Source organism: Gavialis gangeticus, unplaced genomic scaffold (assembly GCF_001723915.1).
Source record: "Gavialis gangeticus isolate Ggan-Ray unplaced genomic scaffold, GavGan_comp1, whole genome shotgun sequence".
NCBI lineage: Eukaryota > Metazoa > Chordata > Crocodylia > Gavialidae > Gavialis > Gavialis gangeticus.
This window is the reverse complement of record NW_017728998.1, coordinates 20205657-20229989: the sequence shown is the minus strand read 5'-3', so window position 1 is coordinate 20229989 and position 24333 is coordinate 20205657. Positions and strand designations below refer to the sequence as shown.

General features: G+C 44.4%; 1 protein-coding gene across 9 annotated transcripts in view; it reads left to right on the top strand.

The window, feature by feature from the left end:
- The window catches only part of KCTD15 (potassium channel tetramerization domain containing 15), an 83153-nt gene extending 58820 nt beyond the window's left edge, over positions 1-24333 (top strand). For 8 of the 9 annotated variants that reach the window (XM_019505583.1, XM_019505578.1, XM_019505582.1 and 5 more), the window contains 4 exons: positions 8104-8248; positions 10147-10248; positions 15938-16243; positions 22228-24333. In XM_019505583.1, coding sequence (XP_019361128.1) covers positions 8104-8248; positions 10147-10248; positions 15938-16243; positions 22228-22383 — 709 coding nt within the window. In that variant the 3' untranslated portion in view covers positions 22384-24333. The remainder of the gene's footprint in view (positions 1-8103; positions 8249-10146; positions 10249-15937; positions 16244-22227) is intronic. The other variant, XM_019505584.1, reaches the window with a different exon arrangement.

The window sequence follows — 24333 nt, the reverse complement described above, 5'->3', positions numbered from 1 at the left end:
GCACGTTTTGCCCTGGAGTGCTAGAAGGGATAATGGTGCAAGGTGCTCCTTCTCCCTCACACTCTTGGCTGCTTATCTGGCTGTCAAGATGAAAATAAAAGTCCCCGTTGGATGGATGACAATGTGTGAGTACACAGAACTCCCATACAGTGTACTTTTGTGTATTGAGCTTTGTACTAATCACAGATGAAGTTTTAAAATATAAGCCAGATTCCAGAGAAGCTAGAACGGAAAGGTAAGCTTACAGCTGCAGGCTTCAGCTAACCCCCAGCACTGCAAGGCCATGGGCTCTGGGCAGAGGCAGGCAGTTTTCATCTCTTTCCCTCAGGATTTCCATTATGTCACAGCATAGGGGGACTGATTCAGTGGGAGGCTTCTTCCTGGCCTGCTTTTCAGGCAGTCTTAGACCCTTAAGCCCACCCTATAAAGAGGAGGTTGTAGCTGTTTCATCATTGCTGCTTGGTCCTCCGAGGACTTTTGTATAGACTCTGGAGTGAATCTGTGCCACTAGTTTTATAATGGAAAGAGTGGAAATGTGAAAATAAACTGCTGGAAGTATCAACTGGCAGACAGCAGTACTAGAGCTAGAGCAGGATGCTGTGGCTTGAGCATGGAGCTAGGAGACAAGATGCCTTAGTTCCAGTCCTGGCACTTGCGGGTCATGACACACTCGTGTGGAAGAGGCATTTGGCAGCCAATCATTTCTCATGCTGCTTTATGGGGATTCATAGCTATAAATGGACGAGTGGTAGAAAGAGGTGCTCCTTGACTGTATAAGCAAGGGACAGAATAGTTCTCTGTGCCCATTAGCAAGTCCCCTAAGCATTCAATAAAGAGAAGTGCAAAGTCCTGCACTTAGGACAGAACAGCCCCATGCACCGGTACAGGCTGGGGGTGACTGGCTAAGCAGCAGCTCTGCAGAAAAGGACCTGGGGTTACAGTGGACAATAAGCTGAATATGAGTCACCAGCGTGCCCTTGTTGCAAAGAAGGCAAACGGCGTACTGGGCTGCATCGGTAGGAGCATTGCCAGCAGATTGAGGGAAGTGATTATTCCCCTCCATTCGGCACTGGTGAGGCCACAACTGGAGTACTGCGTTCAGGTTTGCTCCCCCCACCCCCACTACAGAAAGGTTGTGGACAAATTGGAGTCCCCTGTGCTAGCCATACAGCTGGGTTTTGAACCTGAACTCCCAGCTGCTGTACTCCGTGAGATCCTGTTTTTCTTCAGAGCAGTAAAGGGCCAGCGTACATGGAGGCTTGGACCAACTAGGATCCCTTCACACCAAACGCAAGCCAACCGTTTTATGCCTGCTTTTGAAAATGTACATTCCCAACTAATTTGACATTGGGCAGAAACAATGTCTACAGAATCAATTTTTAATAAATGTAAACGAATAAATTATAAATGACAAAAATATCACTGACCCGTTAATTATTAATCAAGTAATTACTTAAATTAATAGTTTTAGTGCAACACTGTGATGAAGAGTTTTGCTGCCATCACACCACATGCTTGTTAGTGGAAAAGTGGACTTGATCTGTGGGGAACCCTGGCATGGTGGATAGGGCAAGTGGGGGGGCAGGAACGTGGTAAGTGACATTTGAGGGATTAGTGGCCCTGCTTTTGTTTCTTCCCATCAGGTCTTGTTCTCCTAATGTTGTCTAAAGTCTTCTGGTATTCATTGTTTTACTTCAAGCCTGTTGGAGAGAGATTATTAGGTGAGAATCTCAGCCCTCGTGTTCAGAGAAGAGCTGTGTTCGTCTATCCCTCACAGTCGCAGAGAAAAATCTCAAAATTGTGACTCTCCCTCCCCACCACAAAAAGAGGCAGAGGGTAAACATTTTGACCCCATAATCCCTGCAAATTTATTAAAACTTGGTGATTTGGGGGGGGTTGAGTTGTGAAATCTTGGGGGTCAGTAGTTGTGCCATTGCTCAGAATGGCCTCTCTGGAGACTAAGAAATTATTCTGATGAGCATCATGGAGAGGCTCGTTCAGTTCTCCAGGTGAAGAGCTGGTGGCTGGGGTTTCTGGAGTGTCTGGACAGAAATGGGGGTGTCTGCAGATATCTAAACACAGTAAACTATTTCTTTCCCTCTCCAAGGAACCCAGAAGAGCGTTTCCTGGCATTGTTGTCCATTGTTGTGAGTCGGCTGCCTGCATTGTTCATTTTCAGTCTAAACAAAGGGATCCTTAATATCATAGTAAAATCAGTATACAGCTGGAAACTCACCCTTTGGCATTTTGGCTAAATATAGCTGAGAAAGTCTTTAGCAAAACCAACAGCAGCACAAAAACAGAAATAAAACTGACAGGTTACATTCAGAAAGCAAAGGAAAGCAAAATGTTGGATCAGGGGTTAAATTGATCCGTAGGCCCACTTGACTGGAATTGGGACCACAGCCATTCTGGGGGCACCAATCTGCTACGGCAGGCTTGAGAGCAGCAGGAGTAAAGGGAGACGGGCAAAAAAGTGGACCCTATGGAGCATGTCACAGCTCAGCATGTGCTTAGCATCTGCTGTGTGCTGCTGCCGAGCGAAAGGGATGCAGCGCAGCCAGTCAGGGCACTGGAGGGAGCGAAGACGGAGCCGGGAGGAGAATCTGCAGAACCAGGCAGAAGGGGCCGGCATTTTAGGTCAATCCTGGATCTCTGTCCTGCTCCCCTGATGCATCTAAAAAATAAGGGGTGAGAATACCAGTGCTAGGGGATGGTAGGCTCAGCACCTTAAAGCCTGTGGGTACTTTTCGACTTCGTTCAGTGTGGATTTGATCTAATGTCTGAAACTTAAATCCTTGCCAAGAAACGTTCATTATATCGACAGCGGAAGATACATAGAAGTCTGAGACCGGGGGATAAGAGCTGCTGAGAACGTCCCGAGTCTCTGAGCCTGGGTCAGAGTCTTCTGACCGGTCTTCACTTTCTTGAACTCTTCAGTGTCTTCCAGAAGTCAGTGAAAACAGGCCTCCTCTCCCCCACCCTCCCCCACAAGCTCTGGCAGGCAAGTGGTGTCTGCTAAGGCTCATTTCATCTCACCACAGATTCTCTAGTGCTGTTGAATTCCCCTGTTGAGTTGCTTATAAAAATAATCACTTGTAGACTGAATGGTCTGGAGGTCCCTTGCAGTGTAAACCATGCTGTCCTGCCATCTTTTCCATTTCCCTTCCCCTCCCTTGCCTTCCTGAGAATGTCTGCTCTGGGACATGCCTGGACACTGCCAACCCAAATCATGAAAGGCCCCAGGGTACTCGGAGCCCAGCTATCCCAGCACAGTGCTTCAAGACACATGACCCTCTGTTGCTGCACAGTCATATACATGTCTGCAGATCTGGCCTCAGTCTAGTCTTGTAAAGGATACACATAATTCTTGCGGTTTACAGACAGGCGTTGTGTGTGCTATCGTTTCCCTAAATTGCTATGTATTTATTCATTACCCTGTTCCTTTACTGAACAGCATAACTCTTTGTTTCGTTGCAGCCCGTGAACAAATCAAATGTCAGTTTGCGCGCGCTGCTAACACATGCAATTTTCTAATGCTCCTCATAGAAACACGTCACAAGCAAACTTGTTGTGTAGGGCTTCTACCTGAAGCCAAATGTTCTTGTCATTTTCTTTGAAATCACCTGGTGCTGGGAAGCATGTCTTCCTCTGACTGACTCCCCACAGGTGGAGTTTGCCTGTGCAAAGCTGGTTACAAGGGAAAACACCTTCTGGATGCAGGAGGTGCTTGGAAGTGTTTTTCCTGGAAGCTAACAGCCCCCTGAAACGCCAGCCAAATCCTCACAACATTGCTCCACTCTGGTTTTGGGGTGGCCATTAAATCTTTCAATGCTTAGAAGTGAAGAAATAATGCCGCAGGCAATCCACAGAGGCCTGAAAACTCACCTTTTGTTTTCAGTACAATAACAATCCTGCACTACATTAAGCACAACCTAACTAGAAATCCTTTATCCCAGCCTCCCTGCCTCCCTCCTCTGTTGACAAACATTCTCCTTTTCTTGTACCAGAAACCTGGAGAGTAGCCACTGGATTTCCTTCATGCACCTTTTTAAACACAGAAGAAAGGCTCCCAATGGGTAGAAGATCAAAGCTGCAGCCTACCTGTAGGAGCTCGCAGAACTGCTCTGTCGCCAGGCAAATTTAATTCAAAACAAGTGCAGCCTCGAACATCGCTGAACTTCTGATCGTTTCCAGTTTAACCGGGAAAAACCCAGGCTTCAGTGTAGCTTGTGAGGGTGCCTTGTGCAATTAAACCCTTTAGTTCCTGACCTAAAAACTAACACTTACACAGCGTCTATTTAGTCTATAGCATCTGAGATAAATGGCCCTGATCGTTCCTAGTAAAACAATTATTACAGAGGAAAACAATGGCATAAAGATTAAATAAAAGATGAATTCAACTTCTGGAGGTTTCTGGAATACTGCATTGCATAGAATAAACATGGCAAGGAAAAGCAAACTGCTTTTCTTGGTAGAGTTGCAAAGATAAAGATTGAAGGCAAAGTAGTAGACATAGTTGGGGTTTAGGAAAGCATTTCATATATTTTCCTCATTACTTCCAACCACCTAGGATACAGACTTTGCACAAGTATTGATGTTGGCCTTAATGATAATAAACAAAAGACAATGGTAAATAGCAAAGTATGGATCCAAGCTGGGGTTGCAGAGTTTGTAGCAGACATAGCACAGCAGGGAATTGCGTTAGATCCAGTCTTACTTAATAATTCCATAGTTAATATAGAAATAAATGAGACATTAATTACATTTGAAGATGATACTAAATTAGAAGGAGTGAGGAACTTCTGATTTAGGAGTGATAGCGAAGAACAAATTACACATCAGCTGCAAGTACAATGCAGCCTTTCAAAGCAGTGCAGATTTGGGCGGCAGACACAAAGGTATCCATCATGGGCAGTAGCAGCCGGATTATCACAGTCAGTTCAGGGCAAATTGTTATCAGAGCTATTGATGAATTAGGAAGTTCCAAGAGCAGTGAAAAAGATAAAGTGGGCTGAAGAGTTTAATTTATGCATAAAGGTTAGAAAAAAGATCTTTGCATATATCTATTCACCGCTACAGACTTGGGACCAACTGGCTAAACAGCAGCTCTTCAGAAAAGGACCTGGCGGTTACAGTGGATGATAAGCTAGATATGAGTCAACAGTGTGCCCTTGTTGCCAAGAAGGCTAACTCATACTGGGCTGTGTTAGGAGGAGCGTGGCCAGCAGATCGAATGAAGCGATTCTATTCTGCGCTGGTGAGGCCCCATCTGGAGTCCTGTGTCCAGTTTTGGGCCCCCTACTACACAAAGGATGTGGACAAATTGGAGAGTCCAGAATAGGGCAGTGAAAATGGTGAGGGGCCTGGGGCACATGACTCATGAGAAGAGGCTGAGAGAACTGGGCTTATTTAGTCTGGAAAAGAAAAGATTGAGGGGATTTAATAGCAGCCTTCAGCTGCCTGAAGGGTGGATCCAAAGAGGACGGAGCTGGACTGTTTTCAGCGGTGGCAGATGACAGAACAAGGAGCAATGGGCTCACGTTGCAGTAAGAGAACTTTAGGTTGGATATTAGGAAAAACTGTCTCACTGGGAGGGCGGTGAGCACTGGAACGGGTACCCAGAGAGGTTGTGGAATCTCCATCCTTGGAGGTTTTTAAGGCCTTGACTGGAATGATCTAGTTGGGATGGGTCTGCTTTGAGCAGGAGGTTGGACTAGAGCACTGGTTCTCAACCTTTTTTGTACCAGGACCCATCTGTAATCATCAGTGGCCTGTCCTGCCCCAGTGCCCTTCCCTGCCAACCCACTGCCTCCCATGCCCAGCTCCCTACTGTGTGGGGTAGGGGCTGGGGGTGGGAGCCAGAGGGTGGGTGTGTGGCATGGGGGGCCCCAAGCGGCCCCTCGCAGGCTGAAACTCTGCCAGACTGCAAGGGAAAAGTCAATTTCCCACATTTTTCATTTGTTTTTGCAACCCTTTCATATATTCTTGCGATCCACTTTTGGGTCATGACCCACGAGTTAAGAAATACTGGGCTAGATCACCTCCTGAGCTCCCTTCCAACCCTAATTTTCTATGATTCTATATTATAGATTGGCTAAAGAAGGAGCAAATATGTTTGTGCACAGTGTAACTTGGGAACTGTGATTAGCTAAGGGTAGAGTTGTTGCAATTACTTTAAAAGCATAAGTGCCAAGAAGGGAGAAAATTGCTTCTTGGTATAGCTAGAAGTACAGGAGACATAGCTAAATTAAATCTATGGGGAAACTTTCTGACAGTGGAATCCAAAGTGTTGTAAAATAGTGTTATAGGTAAATAACAGGACTCCCAATAGCTGGGACATTTAAAACTACACAACACTGTAGCAACCCTGCAGTAGGGAACAGTGCTGCCTTGTCAGGGAGATGGACTCAGTAGGTCTTTTCTGTCTATTTCTTTTATAATTTTGCTTGCAAGAATACACAAATGTGTTACTTCTCAAGGAAGGAAAAACTAGAAGTGTGAAGAAGAGGGAATGCCAGCCAAGCAAATGCCCAGGTCTCTTCCCGTGGAGTACGTTGTTCAGAACTTTAAAGAGACCAAGACTATGTTCTCATGAAAAAGGAAATTTTTCTAACATTTTGGTCACCTTTATACCTAGCCAATCGGATATTTGGTGTCAGATCTAAATCCTTTTTCTTTGCCAATAAATAACTTCTCTTTATCTGTCTTTCAGTAGTCAGTACATTGGCCACAGCACTGCAATTTCAAATATAATAGCTACAGAAACTTGGATGATCCGTTCATAGCTCTGCAAAACTCAATTGTCTAAAACAGAGGTGTCAAACACATTTGGCCCCATGGGTCAGATAGGTGGCATAGGGGCACTCCATGGGTCGGATCAGGCCCATGGACCCTTTCCCAATCCCCTTTCCCCAGCATACCTGAACTGGCAGCTGCTCCCACCAGTCCGGGACCTGCGCTGCATGCAGCATGAATCTTAAGAGTGGCTAGTATGGGCACTGCATGCAGCATAGTCCAGCTGAAGTGATAGCCGTGCTGCATGCAGTGGCTGCCTTAGCTAGAATGCGCCAATGCGGTGCCCACCTTGACTGCTCCAGGACTGCACTGCGTGAAGCACCTGGTCCAGCCTGTCCTGGACTGGATGGAGCAGGTGCAGTATGTGGCTGTTCTCAGTAGGCACCACATGTGGTGCTATCTGGTTGCTCCAGGGTTTGCACCTCACTAGTGCAGGTCCCAGATCAGCTGGAGCAGCCACCGGATCAGCTATGCCGAGGGAAGAAGAGGAGAGCTTCCATGGGCCTTATCCAGCCTGTGGACCAGCCCCATGCCCCTCATCTGGCCTGCATGCAATGGAGAAGGGGAAAAGGAAGAGGGAGAGGGAAGCAGAAGAGGGTCTGTGGGCTGGATCCAGGCTGTGCCCTGTGTCGGTCTGATCAGACGCAGGGACAGCACCAGGAGCTGGATTGCGGGGCTCCGCGGAGCCATGTTTGACACCCTGATCTAAACCATCCAACATCAAAAGCTTAGATGGACTGAGATCTGTCTAGCTAAAATTAGCTAATTTAAATTACTTCTCTAAAACATAAATGATTTTTCACTAATGACAGCCAACCTGGGGAAAAACCTATTGGCTAGCGACTCATCCCAGAACAGCAGTTCAATTCTAGATGAGCTATACATGGTAAACAGGGATTTTTTTTGCATAGTCAGCAACCCATATCCAGATCAGCCAAGCGTAGTCCACTGCAGGGCAAAAGCGTCTTAGACATTTCTGCAGTCAGGATCATGGGCCTCATTTGCAGCCCTTATTCTGGTCAATGAGAGTTTTGCCTGAGGAGCAACTGCAGGATAGGGCCTGACTACAAATATGTGTCTGTACAGATGTGTGAGAGTTGCATATGCTTGTATGTTTGTGTATATGTAACACTGATCATCGTGCACCTGTTTGCATGTGTCATAGAATTAAGGTAATGCAGTAATCTAACATTATGCACCTTGAACGAATATAACTGAATTGGATAGACTGTTTTTAAGTCTTGAGGGTGTGATAGAAATCTTGTCTCTTTCTTTTGCTAATTTTTTTTCTTTTCTTTTTTTCAGAATAAGTCGTCTGTTTAACGGCACAGAGCCTATTGTCTTGGACAGTTTAAAACAACATTATTTCATTGATCGAGATGGTGAAATTTTCAGATATATATTAAGCTTCCTAAGGACATCTAAATTGCTACTCCCAGATGACTTTAAGGTAAGGGAGGCCATAGTGCACAATCCATTTTTTCCTATTCAGTCATTTATTTTGGTGCGGGTCGGTTTGTGTGCTTGACCCAAACACACTTAACTAAATGTTGCTGTTTATTGTTAGAATTTTTTGCACTTGTGTATTACACTGGGGATGCTATCATTTAATAAATGGACCAGTGGTTGTCATGGATACCATAAAAAGCTAAACGATGAAGCTCACGGCTAAATCAGTTTTTCTAAACTAATTTTATTTTCTCACTTTTTTAGCTTATTTATCAGGGTATAACAACAATTAAGAAGCGGCACCAGCAGCTAGCACTTACCATAGCTTAATGTTCAGCATCTTAAAGAAATGTTTTACATTTGATAGTTACAGGAATTAAAGTTGCAAAAATCTGTTTCTTATTGGTATTAAAATAGCAATGTTAAATAAACCCATGAGGATTTCTATTAGATGCATCTAGTGAGGACATTTGGATTTCAAGGAATGATCCCTAACTCAATTCATGAAAGGCAAAATGGTCTCAGGGGGCTGGAGTTTATTGAGGGGATTCTGTGGAGTAAATATGTTAACTGCATCTTATTTTGCTAATTTTGAATTTTTGATTAGCATGATACATTTTTCTCATGATGTTACATTTGTTCCTTGTAGCGCTGTGTTTGGATTTACAGAATTAATGCTATCTCTATACACATGTATAAAAAAGAGAAGACAACAGTATCCCAAATGTAGGTGACAAGTGTCAGCTAGAGATCCGACTCTACAGTTAAATGATACTTCCTCCCCATTCAGGAGCTGCTAGACATGCTGCATGTCTCTGGCAAAGGAATCTGCCTTAGCTTTCCAGTGAGATTTCAACTTTCATGCAGGGCAAGATAATAAGTCTTGGCTGAATCATTCCTCAGATGACTAAGCTTCTTAGATGAGGATCATTACTAGATTTTGAATGGAGAGAATAACTCATCTCCCTCCCTGAAAGCCAACACTTAGCCCTATTTGCACAACTAAGGGTTGGGTCTTTTTATATAATGAGGATATGCTTACATGGCCACTACATCAAAGAGTTTATCATTTAAATTGGACAGAAAATGCAAGGCAGACACACAATATATAGTGTGGAAACTGGGGTCGGAAGATACAGTTCAATATAGGGAAGTTTAGTCTCTTGTGATTATTTGCTATAAAAGTTTCGTACAAGAAATGTGGTCTAGAGGAGCTATTTGGAGGAGTGGTTGCTTAATTCAAGGAGCATGGAGAAGGGGAGAAAAGCTGGAGGGGACGGAGCAGGGTGGAAAAAGCAAAAAGGCAAGTGGGGGAAGTATATGAAGAGAGGCAAGTAGGAATTTTACAGCACCAGAAAGCTGCAGACCCAGTTCTTTTGGATGGTAAGAGAGAGGCAGTGAAGGGAGCCAAGTGGAGAAGTACCTTGCTACAACTGGTAGGTGTTCTGGATAAATGGGTGGGTGCAAAGCGGAGGCGACAGTCCTTCATAAGAGGTGATAATATTTGTGAGAAATGGTCATAGTATTGGCTGAGACTTAGGAGGTTGGATTTTTAGAGAGGCTTTGAGACAGGAGCCAACAGGATTTGGCAAGAGCCTGGATGTGAGAACATCAGTTCTCACTGTGAGCATTATTTGCACCGTGAGACTGTGGCAGAGCTGGAGTGTGTGCTCAGGACAGAGTTCAGTCTGCCCTTTGGACTGCCAATTTGGGCACGGTTAGTTCTGGTTTATTTTGATCCTCCCTGAGAGAACATTAGTTAAAGTAAACCCCAGGGTAGTGAGGGCTCGGGAACAAAGTAAAGCATTGCTAGGTAGGGAGTAACTAAATAAAAAAGTGTAGAAGAACACACTGTAAAGCTGTATTAAAACTGCATTGTAAACGGATTTGACTTCACAGAAATCTTGTAATTTTACCAGCATGATTAAAGTGACAGAAGACAACAATCAAAGGCTGCAAATGGAATCGTTTGGTGTTTCTAAATGCAAAACACTATTTGAGGTATAAAAACCTGACAGGTTTTCCAGCGAGACTTGCATTAAATGTTCTTTATGTCAAACAAAGCATTATCAAGCGTTTTGAATATTTATTAGTTTTTTACCCCTTAATTTAATCAAGTAGTTTATTAGCCTGCAGGTTCAGCCAAGTTGCTTTTCAACTTGAATTGCTGCTCAGCTGGTTATTTTGGAAAGTTTGGGATGTTAGTACCACACCAATGTTTTTGTGTTTTCTATTTAAGTGTTGTTTTCAGATGGAGTTAACACTGAAATGCAGAGAAAGTGGAGTATGTGTTCCTAGGCTAGTGATTCTTTATTATCAAGTCTGACTGGTGTGTTTACGGTGAATATTAACTACAGATCCAATTACTAATAAGGCAAGACATGAAAGTATTCTGCAGCTGACAGGTCTCCCTCCTGAGAGCAACATTCCTAACAGTTTATGCAGTTTTTATTTATTTATTTTGTGGCTCTTATATACAGCATAATGAGCCTTCAGACACTATAACGGTTGTGATTAATTTAATGCAATGATTAATTTAATTACCAGTATAATTAAAATCCAAAAGTTATCATTACAATTCCCTCCTTGCCTCAGCATGGGGAGGTGGAGAGCAGGTAGGAAGCTGGATACGGATCTCCAGCCCTGCACCAATTTAGCCAGAGTGAGTCACATCACCCTAGGAACTGCTCTAATGTAAGCCATCGGCCTGCTGTCCCTAAATGAAAGATTGACACAGCATAGAGGAGCCCTCAACCCTCCATGTCCCCTGTCCCAATCTGGCATGTTGGGTACTTTAGAAAGGGGTGGCTGAGGCAGGGTTTATCCTAAAAGGAAGATCCTTTCTGCTATGGGAATCTCCCTACTTCATTTATAACCAAAATGTGGTGTCTTTATACTGCTCGGGGCTCATATTACACCACAGGTCCTGAAGCAAAATGGGAAGACCATTGTGCTGGGTCTTATAAATCCATATTCCAGAGTCAAGTCTGGCCCAAAGGTCTTTACATTTAAATAGGCAGCACAGGGGCAGCGTGGGGGAAAGGGAATATTAGTATTCCCGTTTTCTGGATTAGGTTGTTGGTCACAGAGACACGAAGTGACCTGTTGTGAGTCACACCCACAGCTGGTGAAGCCAAGTGCAGCCCCTGAGCCACAAAGCCAGCCTTCCTCATTCCTCAGCCTTGTGTGACACTGGCATAACCATATTTAAGGATGCTCTTATCAGGGTGAGCGTGGATGACTGGCCAGCTCTTTACTCACAGCCAGCACACCTTTACTCCACAAGAAGTCCCACTGGCTTTGATATGTAATGGGAGCAGATCCCAACCCTGAAGCCTCTCCTCCTCTCTCCTACTGCCAGTGAAATATAAAAGGCACAAAATGCAAAATGTGCATCTTAGGGTGGTTCTGACTCACAAGCACACTGCCAGCCATATCTGAGGAAGTCAGCAATTGGGTGCACAGGCTGCAGTCTCTGAGTAGGTGCAAGGCAGTGGAGAGTCAGGCAGTCAGTTGGGTTTCCTTTGGTCCTGATCTTTGTGATGTTCCTTCCTCTGCCAAAAACTTATGCCCGTTCATTAGTGATGCCTGGTTCACGAGGCAGAGAAAGGCTACAGCTTGTTATGTTACAGGAACCAACTGCTGCTCATTTGTAAGGAATGGACTAACTTGTGCTGACTCTGAACTAGTTGGCTAGCATGGACAAGCTTGCGCTGCCACTGTGCTGTGGGCTCGAGAGGACTTCGGACTCCAGGGTTATAGTCAGGTGCAGCATTATATTCTCTGCACAAGAGGGTTCTCTTTAATCTTCCTTATCTTCTTGCAGATGGACAGGACACCCACTCCCCTCACTGCTACTGCTGGAGCTGCAGGCATGAGGAGTGGCTGGACAGCTTCCCTCCACACCACACGTGCAGTAGGAAGAGCTGTTTGTGCTAGGCGAGGGATCCTAAACCTTTCCACTGCCTTTTCTTTCAGGTGGATTTATGCAGTAAACCAGTTGTAAGATTGAACTACCGAATAAATTGTGCTGTGTTAAATTCTAGCCTGAGTAGGGATGCAACGAAGGGGTCAGGAGGACCTGTTTTCTGTCTTTGTGGGGGTGGGGGCGGTTTAATAAAAGAATTACACATTATTGGTCCAAGCCCAAGAATTGAACTGTTGGGTGCACACTTTTGTACACAAAGTAAACCTTTGATTGTCATGAGTGTGTTTGTGCAGGCAGAAGTTGGCCTATAGTACTAACCTCACGTGAGCAAGGGTCTGTGGCTATGGAAAGGAAGGAGTCACTTTGAGTTTGAAAACTGGTTGCTGGCTAATCACAGCAGTCACCGAGGCTGGAATCGTATCTTATTTGTGTTCTGATTAAGCAAAAAATGCGTAGGACCAATGGTGAGTAGTCAGTGGTGACGTCGCAAGTAGAATCTAGACTGCGGCTAACAAAAAGGCCAGATCCTGATTTAGTTTGTTACTGTTTCTGTTACTGTTGGATCAGAGGACTCTTGAGGCCATGTCTGCACTGGCCCCAGACCGTGGTAGTGCAGCACAGCACACCCACTCTGTGTGGGCCAAACCTGGAATGGGTGCGATGTAGCCACCCTTACAGCAGTGCTGGGCACATGCCGCTAAGCATACCTGAGGCAAGGAGTTTATCAGTGAGTACTTATTGCTGCTCTTAAGGCAACTACCTCCCATCTGTTCCTACAATTACTCTAGGCAGGGCACACATGCCCACAGAGAAATACAGCTGTGCCTTTCTGATTCTGGATACTGAGGGTGAGCTCCAAAGCCCAGTGAGGTCAGTGCAGAGACGCCCATTGAACTGAATGGCTTCGCATCATTGCATTAGGACTAAACGAAAGGCTCTTTCGGTTATACAGTGCTTTCTACTTCTGACAGTGATAGTCTTGTGATTTCTTCCTTGGAATGCTAATATTGGCTCCATTAACAGCATGTTCTTTAATAGTGACCATGAGCAAAAATAAACCCAGAGGTAGACTGAGCACCTAGAGGTAGATGCTGTTGACGGGAGACTTACCATTTTGTCAGAGAGTGCTGGAGAGGGCCGTGTGTGGAGGGAGCTGTTCCTGCCTGCCTTGGGCATAAGGTTTCTAAGAGCCTTCTGAATGCAGACTGGTAATCCCTGTAGATTTAGACTGATCCCTTGTGTATTCAAATTCATGTTCAGGGAATTCTGCAAGTGTGGACCAAGAAGCAGGGCTGGCTCACAAAAGGGTGTTTACTTTTGAAAATAAATTCACTGTCGAGCTTCATTTCAAGAATGTTTCTAAATGGGAGAGAGTCCAAAAAGCGGTTCTGAAAGTACTTTCCAGACCTGTAGTCCGTGGTGTCTAACAAAGCCCCCACCACATGGAAGCACAGCTTTGCCATGGCTGGTCTCTTACCTTAGGACGGTTATGCAACTCAGCTGTCTTCCCTCCTGTGGACCAGCACATAAATCCAGTTTCCATGTAGTACATCTCATCCGATATTGCTCAGTGCCGTTCCTGCCAACACATGTTATTTGTAGGTCTCCTCCTTCACTGCTGTCCTCACGTCTTCTCCCAATCCCTATCCACTTACTCCTTTCGCTCCCTGTGATCCTCCATCCCCCTTCCCTCCCCATTGTGTGCACGAGTCAACCTCAAAAGGCAACAAAGGGTGCAGATACCCTGTGTGTAACTTTATATATCGGGGTGCATATTCATTAGCCTACTCATATCTCTCTTGGTTATAATCAGGAAGAGCATATCCAGCTGTAGCAACAACAGTGGAGTTGCAGTACCAGATTTGACCCCAGTCTGTTACGAGCATTGCTAAATACTTTACTTCAATACAGTCCGGCAGCAGCAGATTCTACAGGCTGATTTGAAAGTCACACCCTTTATCAGTGGTACATTCATTTTGTTGTAGTCTATTTTTTCCTGGGTTATGGCTCTAGAGAAGTATCCAGAATTGTTTTAACGCCACTAGCTTTTGCTGTAAATCTCTTTAATTTCACTCTCATGAGTATGCATTCCCCTCCCGTGCTTCTGGGGACAGAGCATCTTCTAGTTAGTGGAGCAAAGGACTTGTGGGTTCCATTTCTAGGAGCTGGCTGAAAAAGTAATCTGAAAAAGTTGCTAAGTCTCTGTCCCACAGAATAGCATTATGTATGAGAGTCATTTGAACAGGGATTTTTGAGGCATAATCGACTACAAGCCCTCTCATGGAAGGTGCAAAGGCCCAGGAGTTACTGTTATTTCTGGAATGGTTATTTTTGTTATATTTAGTTCTCCATTTTCCCCCTCTCAAGACTGAAGATGGTAGTTGAGGTAGGAGACACAAGCCACATCCCCCTGTATCTCCCACTCTAATGAGCTCTAGGGAAGAATCTTAGCATCTGGATTAGATCAGCACTGCTGCTTCCCCTGCCTGCCAGGCCCCTTGCACCCTTGTACACTGGGGGTCTGGTTTGAAAAGGAAGAACAAATCGGAAACCTTTGCTGAAAAGTGGCTAGTAAGCATATGCTTGTCCATTAGTTGAGCTGCTTTATTTATTCTAAAAGAACCAATCACATGATGGACAAATGGCTGGCAAAAATATATTTTGTTGTTTAAATCATTAAAGCCAGCAGAGTCCACAACCAAGCTCCTGGCCACACGCATGCACCTTGCATTGTACTGAAACTGCCTGGGTTTTCCATTTCTCTGTTTTTAAGGCAATGGCTGCCAAGGCCTTTGCTGGTTGCACTGCAGATTTGGCCTCTTGGGAGTTTTCACAGCTGAGTTTAAAGTGCACAGAAAAGAAGGGGCTAAAGTGAAAGCCTGAGCGGAGTTACTGCCGCATGGTTACGCAGGGATGCATGTAATGTGGTAAAATGTAGGCACACATTTGCTACTGTATTGATTTGCATATCCCCAAAAAGACAAGCATCTTGTTTTGAGCGGGCAGAATAAAGAAAAAAAGCTCTTTCCTCTTAACCAAATGGTTCAGAATCAGTTTCCTCATTTAAGACACGGCCGCCTTTGGCTGCAGGGCCCCTTGCCAGAACCTGCAGCCGCAAGGGGCCATGCCCCGCTCGCCCCCCGCTGCCTGTGCCATGTTTAAAGGGCTCGATGTGGGCAGGGAGCCCCTTCCTAGCTGAGCGCGGGAGGAAATCTTGGTTCTGCTCCTGCTCCAGCTCTGGGGAGGGAACCCAGGCATCCCTAGCATGGACTGCCCCCATCCTACGCCCCCCACAGCGCAGCCCACGTGCACACAGCCCGGCCTTGACTATTTTATTTCAGTGAGTTTATACCACAATTTTGATTTTTCAGTAGATCGGGGGGCCCCAAAACTATATCTTGCAGGGGGCCACAAAATTTGTGGGCCGGCTCGGATCAGCAGGCCCTGCTTACTGCAGCCAGTTAACTTGGGATTTCTTAATCAAAAAGAAAAGCCTTTTGACATTGAACTTATGGGGTAGCAAATGTGAGAGAATGATTCAGTACAATAGAAATGTTCCCCTCTTTTCAAGTATACTTAAAACTGCTCCACAGTGCAGTGCTTTGCATAGGTATCATGAAGGAAAAGCGGAAGATAAACTGTTTAGATACCTGTTGCCTTTGCACTGTTGCTAACAATTTTATAAGCCTAAGTAGGTCAAATGGGAACGATACTCATTTTAAAAAAGAACCATAAGCATTTCTAGTCTCTTTTTTTTTCCAGGACTTTAATCTTTTATATGAAGAAGCAAAGTATTACCAGCTGCAGCCAATGATTAAGGAACTTGAGCGATGGAAACAAGAGAAAGAACAAAGGAAACATTTCCAGCCTTGTGACTGCCTGGTTGTAAGAGTGACTCCAGATCTCGGGGAAAGGATTGCACTGAGTGGGGAGAAAGCTTTAATAGAAGAGATCTTCCCTGAGACTGGGGATGTCATGTGCAACTCTGTAAACGCAGGTTGGAACCAAGACCCGACCCACGTCATTAGGTTTCCTTTGAATGGATACTGCCGGTTGAATTCAGTGCAGGTAATGGCAATGCTATCTCATCTCACTGCTGTTTCTTTATTTCTTGCTCAATTATATGCAAATTAGTTGCTTCTGCCCAATTACCTTCAGTGCTTAGACTGCAAGGAGACATTTTCTGCCTGGTGAGATCACAGTCTTTCAGGTTTTCCTAAGTCTAAGCAGAAAAATAGATTTAGATTTTGTGTACGTTAGTGCCATGCTGGTCTCATAATGGTGTTATACTGATAAATGCTAATTTTTTCATCAATGTATAGCTTGCAGCAGTTTTTTCCTCCAAAGTGCCCCTAGGAAGAAAGAGTGAGAGTTCCAAAAACTACAAAAAAAAAAAAAATCTCTGCGCCATTTTATAGAAAATGCAACAATGTGTAAATGCATAATTTATGTCTCACTCATAATTAAATGATGGTGCCTGCGGGATGGACTTAAAAAAATTGATCTCTGCACTTTTTTTTTCAAAAGGATGTTCTATAAAAATTGCCCAGAGTATTTTAAACAAAATGTATTTCATTTTATACTCAGAGTTTTGACATTAGGTTTAAAATTAAACATATGAAACAAAGGAAGATAACTGGACAGATAGGGTGGAAGTGGGAATAAATATGTGGCTGTCCCTTAGGCAGCAGCCTCAGTGGCCACGGAGGGTCTTGCACAGAGCATTGCACCTTGCCCCATGAAAGCCAAAGGTCTGAAAGTTTGTGGCTGTTCTTGTACTGAGAAGAAAGGAGTGTGCGGACTACACTGTTAACGCCAATGTTAAATAGTGCAGGCCACACAAAGAGCTCTTCTTTTGGGTGTCTCTTTTCCCAGGCAGCTCTGTGTCAGAGGTAATCACAAAGGAGGCCTTTTGCCTGTAGATGACTAGTCCAGAGTTATAACCATCTGCAGCTATTTTGCTAACTGGGTTGTGGCAAATGCTTTTGTGGTCTCAGCCCATTTCCTAGTGGACAAGCATGTCCAGAACAACTGGCTAGGTCGGCGGGCTCTTCACACCTCATAGTGGTCTCCCCCCAAGGCATGCCCCCGGTTTAGGGCATACAGTACGTGGCACTGCAGACCCATCTGCGCACCACACACTGCCCATGCAGGCATTCCCTGCACTGCTACTTTGCAGCGTGGTGGGGGGGTTGATCCCAGGAGATCCTGGGGTCAAAAAAACCCATGCCAAAAAAAAGCAGAGTGGCACATGTGCGGCAGTGTGACTGTTTAACACCGGAGCCTGGCCAGCTGCAGCCACACTCCGCCAGCCTCCCCTACCCCACCCGGGGTAACCTGCTGGGTACCGAGCACACCTGGCACAGGCATCCCCTGGGGGCAAGCAGCAGCGGCACAAGTTGTGCCACTGCTGCTTGTCTCTGGGGAAATGCACGTTCCCACTCGTCTGGATGTGCCCTTAGAGGGGAGGTGGAATGGGGTGCAGAGGACCTCGCCTGCTCTGTGACTCAGTCTCCCATGCTGCCAGCGTAGGATGTTTCTGGAGAACTAACTTCCCCAGAAGCAGTATGGAAGGAAACACACAAATGCTTTTTACTAACCTGCAAGCAACACCAGTATGAGCAGTTCTTCCTTCTTTCTAGGATGCGAATCATTGATGCGTTATACAGTAGCAAAGGCTTTTGTTTTAAAGCTCTCTGGAAAAGATACAGATAGATCGGTAAATCTGGGTTTAGGACTAAATATTCCCATTTACTTCAGCTGGTGAACTCAGTGCCCTTGGCTAGTTTGAGATGATTCTTTGTGCGGTGGAGATTTAGGCTGGGTCTGATCACACAAAGTATGTCTACAGTGTGATGGCAGGGTCCTGAGTCTCACTGGCACAGCAGTAAGCTCTGCCCAGCTGCTCTCATCTCAGCACATCAACCCCAGGAACAGGGTGGTGAGGAAGGACACCCAGGGAAATGGGGAGGCGGGGAGCACTCACAACCTGGTTCCCAGCGTGCTCACTCTGCCTCAGGGCCTGGGAGGCATCTCCATCTCACTTTTGGGATTGACAGGCATGGAGTGGGGCAGGGTTATTTCCTCATTAGTGCACATTATCCAAATGCCACAGAATGGTGCGCTGAAAAAAATGTTGAAAAAAAATGAAACAACTAAGGAGCCTCATTAACTAGAGACAGACTCAGCAGTGCCCCTCATTTGGTACTGGATGTCTTCAGTTCCCAGTGGTTTGACAGATCGGCCAGGGGAAGGGGATTGGAGTGGCACTCCAGGAGGGTTCAGGGCTTACCTTGTGACATACCTGCCAAAAAAGGTTGGCCTCCACTGGCAGAGGCACTCCTACCCCTTTCCAGGTGGTACTCGGCAGAGCAGCGCGGAGGAGGGAAATTCTAATGGCATGAATGTAAACACAAAGACTTGGAGAGATGTGAAGGGGCTTGTGGTGAGGAGAAGAGAGAAATTTCCACAGAAAAGCAAAGAGTAATGATGATGCTTGCTTGTTCTTTAATGAGACACTTGTTTTCACCATTATTTCACTCCAGTACCCCCCATTCCTGGTGGGTCTATATGGGAGCACAGCATTTCTTACTGCAATATTTATGAACTCTTTGGAACTTTTTCAAGTTCTTTCATGAAATGTTTCATATCAAGGGCTCTGAAACTGCACATGTGAAACAAAGAACATGGTAGCCGATTACAGCCAGGAAAAAAAAAGGCAGCTCTCAGTTTAGGATTCCTGGCTGGAGCTTCACGTAAAGACCGTTCTTACAATTGATTTTTTTTAACTTCTAAAAGATTTTGTGAATTATTTGAGCACACTTCAGAGAAAATGCTGTGAAAAATGGCAAATGCTGAACACTGGGTCTTCATAATTAAGACCATATTTGTTAATGTCACTCTGCAAAATCTAAATGAAATGCATTAAATTAAAGCATCACATTTCTGCTTGGAGACCTTCCCAACAAAATAGCAGCCTGGGTCTGCACACACTTCGTGCGCCTGACAGAGACCATACTTAACTCTGACGTTCATCTATTCTTCAATATTGCTTTAATATAATACCACGAGGCAGTGGTAGATCTGATTCAGTTTTGTTCTAGCTCATCCTCTCGGTGATACACATCAATTTGCAGCCCTCTCGGATCTTACATTTTGAAAGTATAACATAGAGAGCAAGGGTCTCAAAAGGTAGCTTTCACTTTTCCATTCTCACAGCCTAATTGGGCACGCAAAGTATGCAACATGCACTCACGTGCACGGACCGAGGCAGCTTCCCAGGGATTCGGCCCATAAAATTTGGCAGAACTTTATTCATGTTACGCTTAAAAAACATTTAAAAATCTCAGCAATGTGGCAGGATGTGACCCATTTTGGTTCCTGCCTAAAAGATTGATGACCCCCTGGTTTTTAATGCTAGATTGTAGCCTGCAGTCTAGTCCTCAGAGCACACAGGTAGCACAAAGGAATCACTTTGTTCTGTGTGCAGTGGTCTACGGATGTAATGTCTGCCTGACTAGTGTGTTTTTATACAGCTGGCTCAGTAAAGAAAAGCCTTATGTTGTAACATGCAGCCTGCCATACCCATGGGCTTAGCCAAGCACCTCAGTACTAGTGGGGGGGTTTATAAGCAAATTGATTTGTTGGAAGTTTTTAGCTGGGTTTTGGAATCTGATCGAAAATTGAGATTTGATCCATCAGATCTGCCTTTCTCATTCCAATTAATTGGAAACACCTCTGCCAGCGCACACGGGCTCCTGGCTCCACCTTGCCTCCTTTAAGACCCGGGATATTTAAAATAAGTAAATAAAGTCTGGGCAGTGGAACAACTCAGTGACTTCCTTCCTGCTCAAACTACTCCCCTTATAAACCAGAGGGCAAATGGTAGTAAAAATCATAATCAGTGCTACATTCCCCTGCTTGCTCCCACACCTGCCTGAACCCGGATCCTTCCCTTCTCCACTTGCATGATACTTTTACATTAAATACTCCATCCTTCTCAGTTTTTTCCCCTCTTTTCATCTGCTGGGGTGGTTTTTCCCTTCCATCCTGACACTTCCTGACATGTATAAACTGTATAAAAATCAGGGCAAAAGTCAGTGAGATCTGGCACGTGTAACTCTGTGAGAACACTAGTCACCTTATCCCCAGGCCAGGCAGTGCTCCTAGAGCAAGCTGCTTCAGAGCAGCCCCTGCCTGGCTCTGGCAAAGCTGTGCTAGCAGGAGCACTTCCTTTCCTTTGCTCATCCCTCAGCTAGCAAGCACAATGCTCCAGTTGTCTGCCAAAAATCCAAGGAAGCAATGAAAATGATACGGGCTAATACTGGAGACTTCACAAGAACATCCCCATGAATGGACCGTGGGGACGTTAATAGGGGCTGTGCTATCCTGGAATAAGCGCTGAATTCTGCATCCTGTTATAGTAAATGCTGATAACTGAGCAGTTTCTGGGGCAAAAAAGAAAACTGAACAAAAGAAACAGCACCCTCAAAAATGTACCTTGCCATTTGTGTGGTTCTCTGCAAGAGGCCAGGGCAAAGGGGCTAGATAGCATTTCTTATTCTCCCTATAGTGATCCCCTCATGCCTTGAAGCAGATTTGTTGGCATGGGTTTTAGTACGTGTAACTACAAACCTAATCCACCTAATGGTGTCACTCATAACAAGGCATGAAAAGAAATTAGATTTTTTCCTTAGCATAGATTCTATCAGGGCAAGGTCTTGAGTTTTCCCCTCCCTAAGCACATGGCTTTGCTGGCACAAAAAATCTAGTCAAATGAGCAACTTTTTAAAATAAGCCAACAGCACGTCCCTACCTGCTTGGTGAATGAGTCAATATATTGTGGGGGACTTGGATTTTAACAAATAATCAGCCTTGAGTTTTAGTGCAATGGACCCAGGATTTCATGGCTTTGTGACACGGTGATTTATATGGTACCTCAGTGAAGAGAGAGACCTTTATATACTCTAAGAATAGTACAGTCTGCTCACTCTTGGTGACATTTATAGGTAGTAGAACAGGCAGGAACCGTTTTCCCTGTCTGTAAAATAAATATTGTGTCAGTTCATTTAATCATACAAAGAAAAGATGCTTCTCTGACTTTTCAGTTACATGCTAGTATTAGCATTTCCCCTGAAGATCATTTCTGTGACACTTTGGTTGGGCAGGATTTGGTCAAAAGTTGCTTTACAGTGTGGCAGTAGTGGCCTCTGGGAAGGGTTTAGCTGGGCGAGGATTTGGATGCAGATATCACATCTGGGCGTGGGATTCTTGTTCCACCTTTTTATTCAGCAAATCCTGATGGGGCTGTGGGGCAAGACCCACTTTCAGTCACATGCATGCTACCCTACTGGGAGTCTGCAGGACGATGGGATCTGGCTTTGCGTGCTCCACTGCCTTGGCTGGGCTTTGGAACTGCCTGTGTTCCTGGATGATGCTTGAGGCCACTGCCTTGGTGCTTTATCCCATATGGATGCTTGCCATGGCTGATGGCTAAAAAGCTGCTGCCAAAGCACTCTAAGCAAATATGAAAAAGAGCATTTGTGGGAGGTTCTTATAACAAACTGGATCTCTCAACCATTCTCTAGCCCTCAAAACTGAACTTCAGTAGGAAAACAACAGGGAAGGCCACTTGTGGCACTGGAATACTGAGCAAGGCTCAAAGAAGCAAAGGTGCAGCCTTTTTCCTTGACACTGTTCATATTAATAATGAATAATGGGAACTTTTTATTATGACTTAAACCTAATGTTGCTTTCCAGTAAGAGATAGCATCAATATCACTGCAGTCCAGTATTTTACTATATAATGTACTAAACTGCCCGGCAGAGTGCTTATTTGTTTGATTAATTTTTGTTTTCTACAGAGGTTTGCTTTAAGCGAGACTTTAATCACAGTGTAGTCATTTAAGAATAAGTTATAGAATTATAGCTGTATAATATTCATTCTATGAGAAGTGGAGAGAGCAGATGCATCATTCACATCCACTGCTCCTGGATGCCTTTATCACATTCAGATTGGCCAAAATTAATCTGCATTCTTTTTCACATTGCAGGTGCTTGAAAGATTATTTCAGAAGGGATTTAACGTGGCAGCTTCATGTGGCGGTGGGGTGGATTCCTCTCAGTTCAGTGAATATGTGCTGTGTCGTGAAGACAGAAGACCACAACCCACCCCAACGATCAGAATAAAGCAAGAGCCCCTGGACTAGAACCTCCCCTTTCCTCCTTTGTAACCGTAGAAGTGTTTAATAGTCCCTCATGTGAAACACTAAGGATTTGCAAAACAGTATTAGCAAACAAATTTTGACTTTATGTTGCCAATTAGTGGTATTCTCAAACTACCTGTCACCTAGCCAGCCATGAAATGCATTTGAAAAACCAGTTGTTTGTTTTTCGTGATGAAATCACTGAGCATGCTCAGCGTACCAGGCTTTGTGGGAACGTACTTTCAGCCAAGCAGCTGTGATGTTGACAAAAGCAAAGCTTCACAACATACTGACCCTTGATTGGACTTCTGCAGAAAGACCTATTAAAGCAATTTGAATACGTCAGCTGAAGAAATGAATCTGACAGCTTTCCCGACTGCCTCTCCCATCAGTGACACAGTAATGTAGGATGCAGAGGCCCTCAAAAGGAAGATGGTACATTAAAAACTGCACTGAATATCTTCCCTGTCTGAATGCCACACCTCTCATATCAAACGTGCTTTCCACCTCCATATGTTATGTTACACTTCTGTGATTGTACTCATTCATGCTAGCAAATGGCTTATTTTTATACATTTACAACTGAAATAACTCTGTCCACAGAATCAGAAAGGGACCAAGTCATAGTCATCTGGTGCTCAGTATTTTAAAAGCAATCGACAAGACTAATCCTGGGCAAACTTTGCAAGGTAGGGATCTGGTAGCACAAATTAAAGTAAAGCCACTTGACCCTGAACTACGTAAGCCCAGGCCCCTGACACCCTTCTTTTAAAGCCAGTTTTGCTGTCTTTAACTCAGTTTCCAAGTCTTGCATTATCAGAGGAGCAGTCATTCTGCTGAGCAAGTTCTGTTCCCCATTTCTTATTCACATACTAAGCCTGGTTAGTGCCCATATGCCAGAAGTGATGTTAAACGTTTTGGATGCCCCCTACTCTTCATGGCTCTGGAATTTTTACTATGTGATGCTAAAACCCTATTCTTCTCCTTAATCGGACAGGAGCAGGCCAACTTTTGTTTGGAGATTCTTTTCTACTAATTTGAAACTACAACTAAAATACTAATTCTGTACCTGCTCTCTGCCTATGTACTTTTCTCTTTAAAGCCGCCCTTTGTCTACTGGAGGCTACTGTTCCTTTAATGAATACAGCATCAATCTTCTGTCTTATGCAGCTTCCTTAACTCAGGAGACAGCACCATGTTTGCAGGTGCAAGTATATAAATAGCATTCTGCTAAATCCTGTTTATTGCTGTTTAGCATGATTGGGTCCTCAATAACTAATTCACGTGTTAATCGCAATTTAGTTTCTCCCACATTAATTTATAGAACACTGTTGTAGACACTGAATTTTAACTAAACTCTTTTTAGATGTATAAGTACAGCCATATAGAACAAGGGAAGAGTATGAAGCAGTCAGCAATATTTGACAGTTCTCAGTCTCTAACTCCAAATGATTAATTAGGCAGAAATCAGGACTTAGAGGTGAGGACTAGAGCTTTCAGAAGCGACAAGTGATTTTGGGGGCCCGAGCCGGAGTCTGTATCCAGGCCAGATTTTTGGATGGTGCTGTGCACCTGGGTCCCTCTGAATATCAGCTTCGCAAACCGGACACCTGAAAACACAAGTCTCTTGTGAGGATCTTAACATGCTTGCATTGGCCTGCTACCTTAGCAGAACAGTTGCCAGACACTTGGGCAAATCTGTCTCCTTTAAAGAGTTTTAAAGCTATTTTATTTTGTGGTTTTATACTCGTATGACACTAAATAAAATTGCTAGGTACTGCCACATTTGAATAGATGGCACGGCATTCACCTATGTAAGATATCTGTAGAATTGTATATTATACATTTAATATTGTAAAAAACTTAACGTATAATTGTCATGTATTTGTGTATACACATTTCTTATACAGTTCTTCATGCCATAAACATTTCTGTAAAGTAAAAGATCAAAAA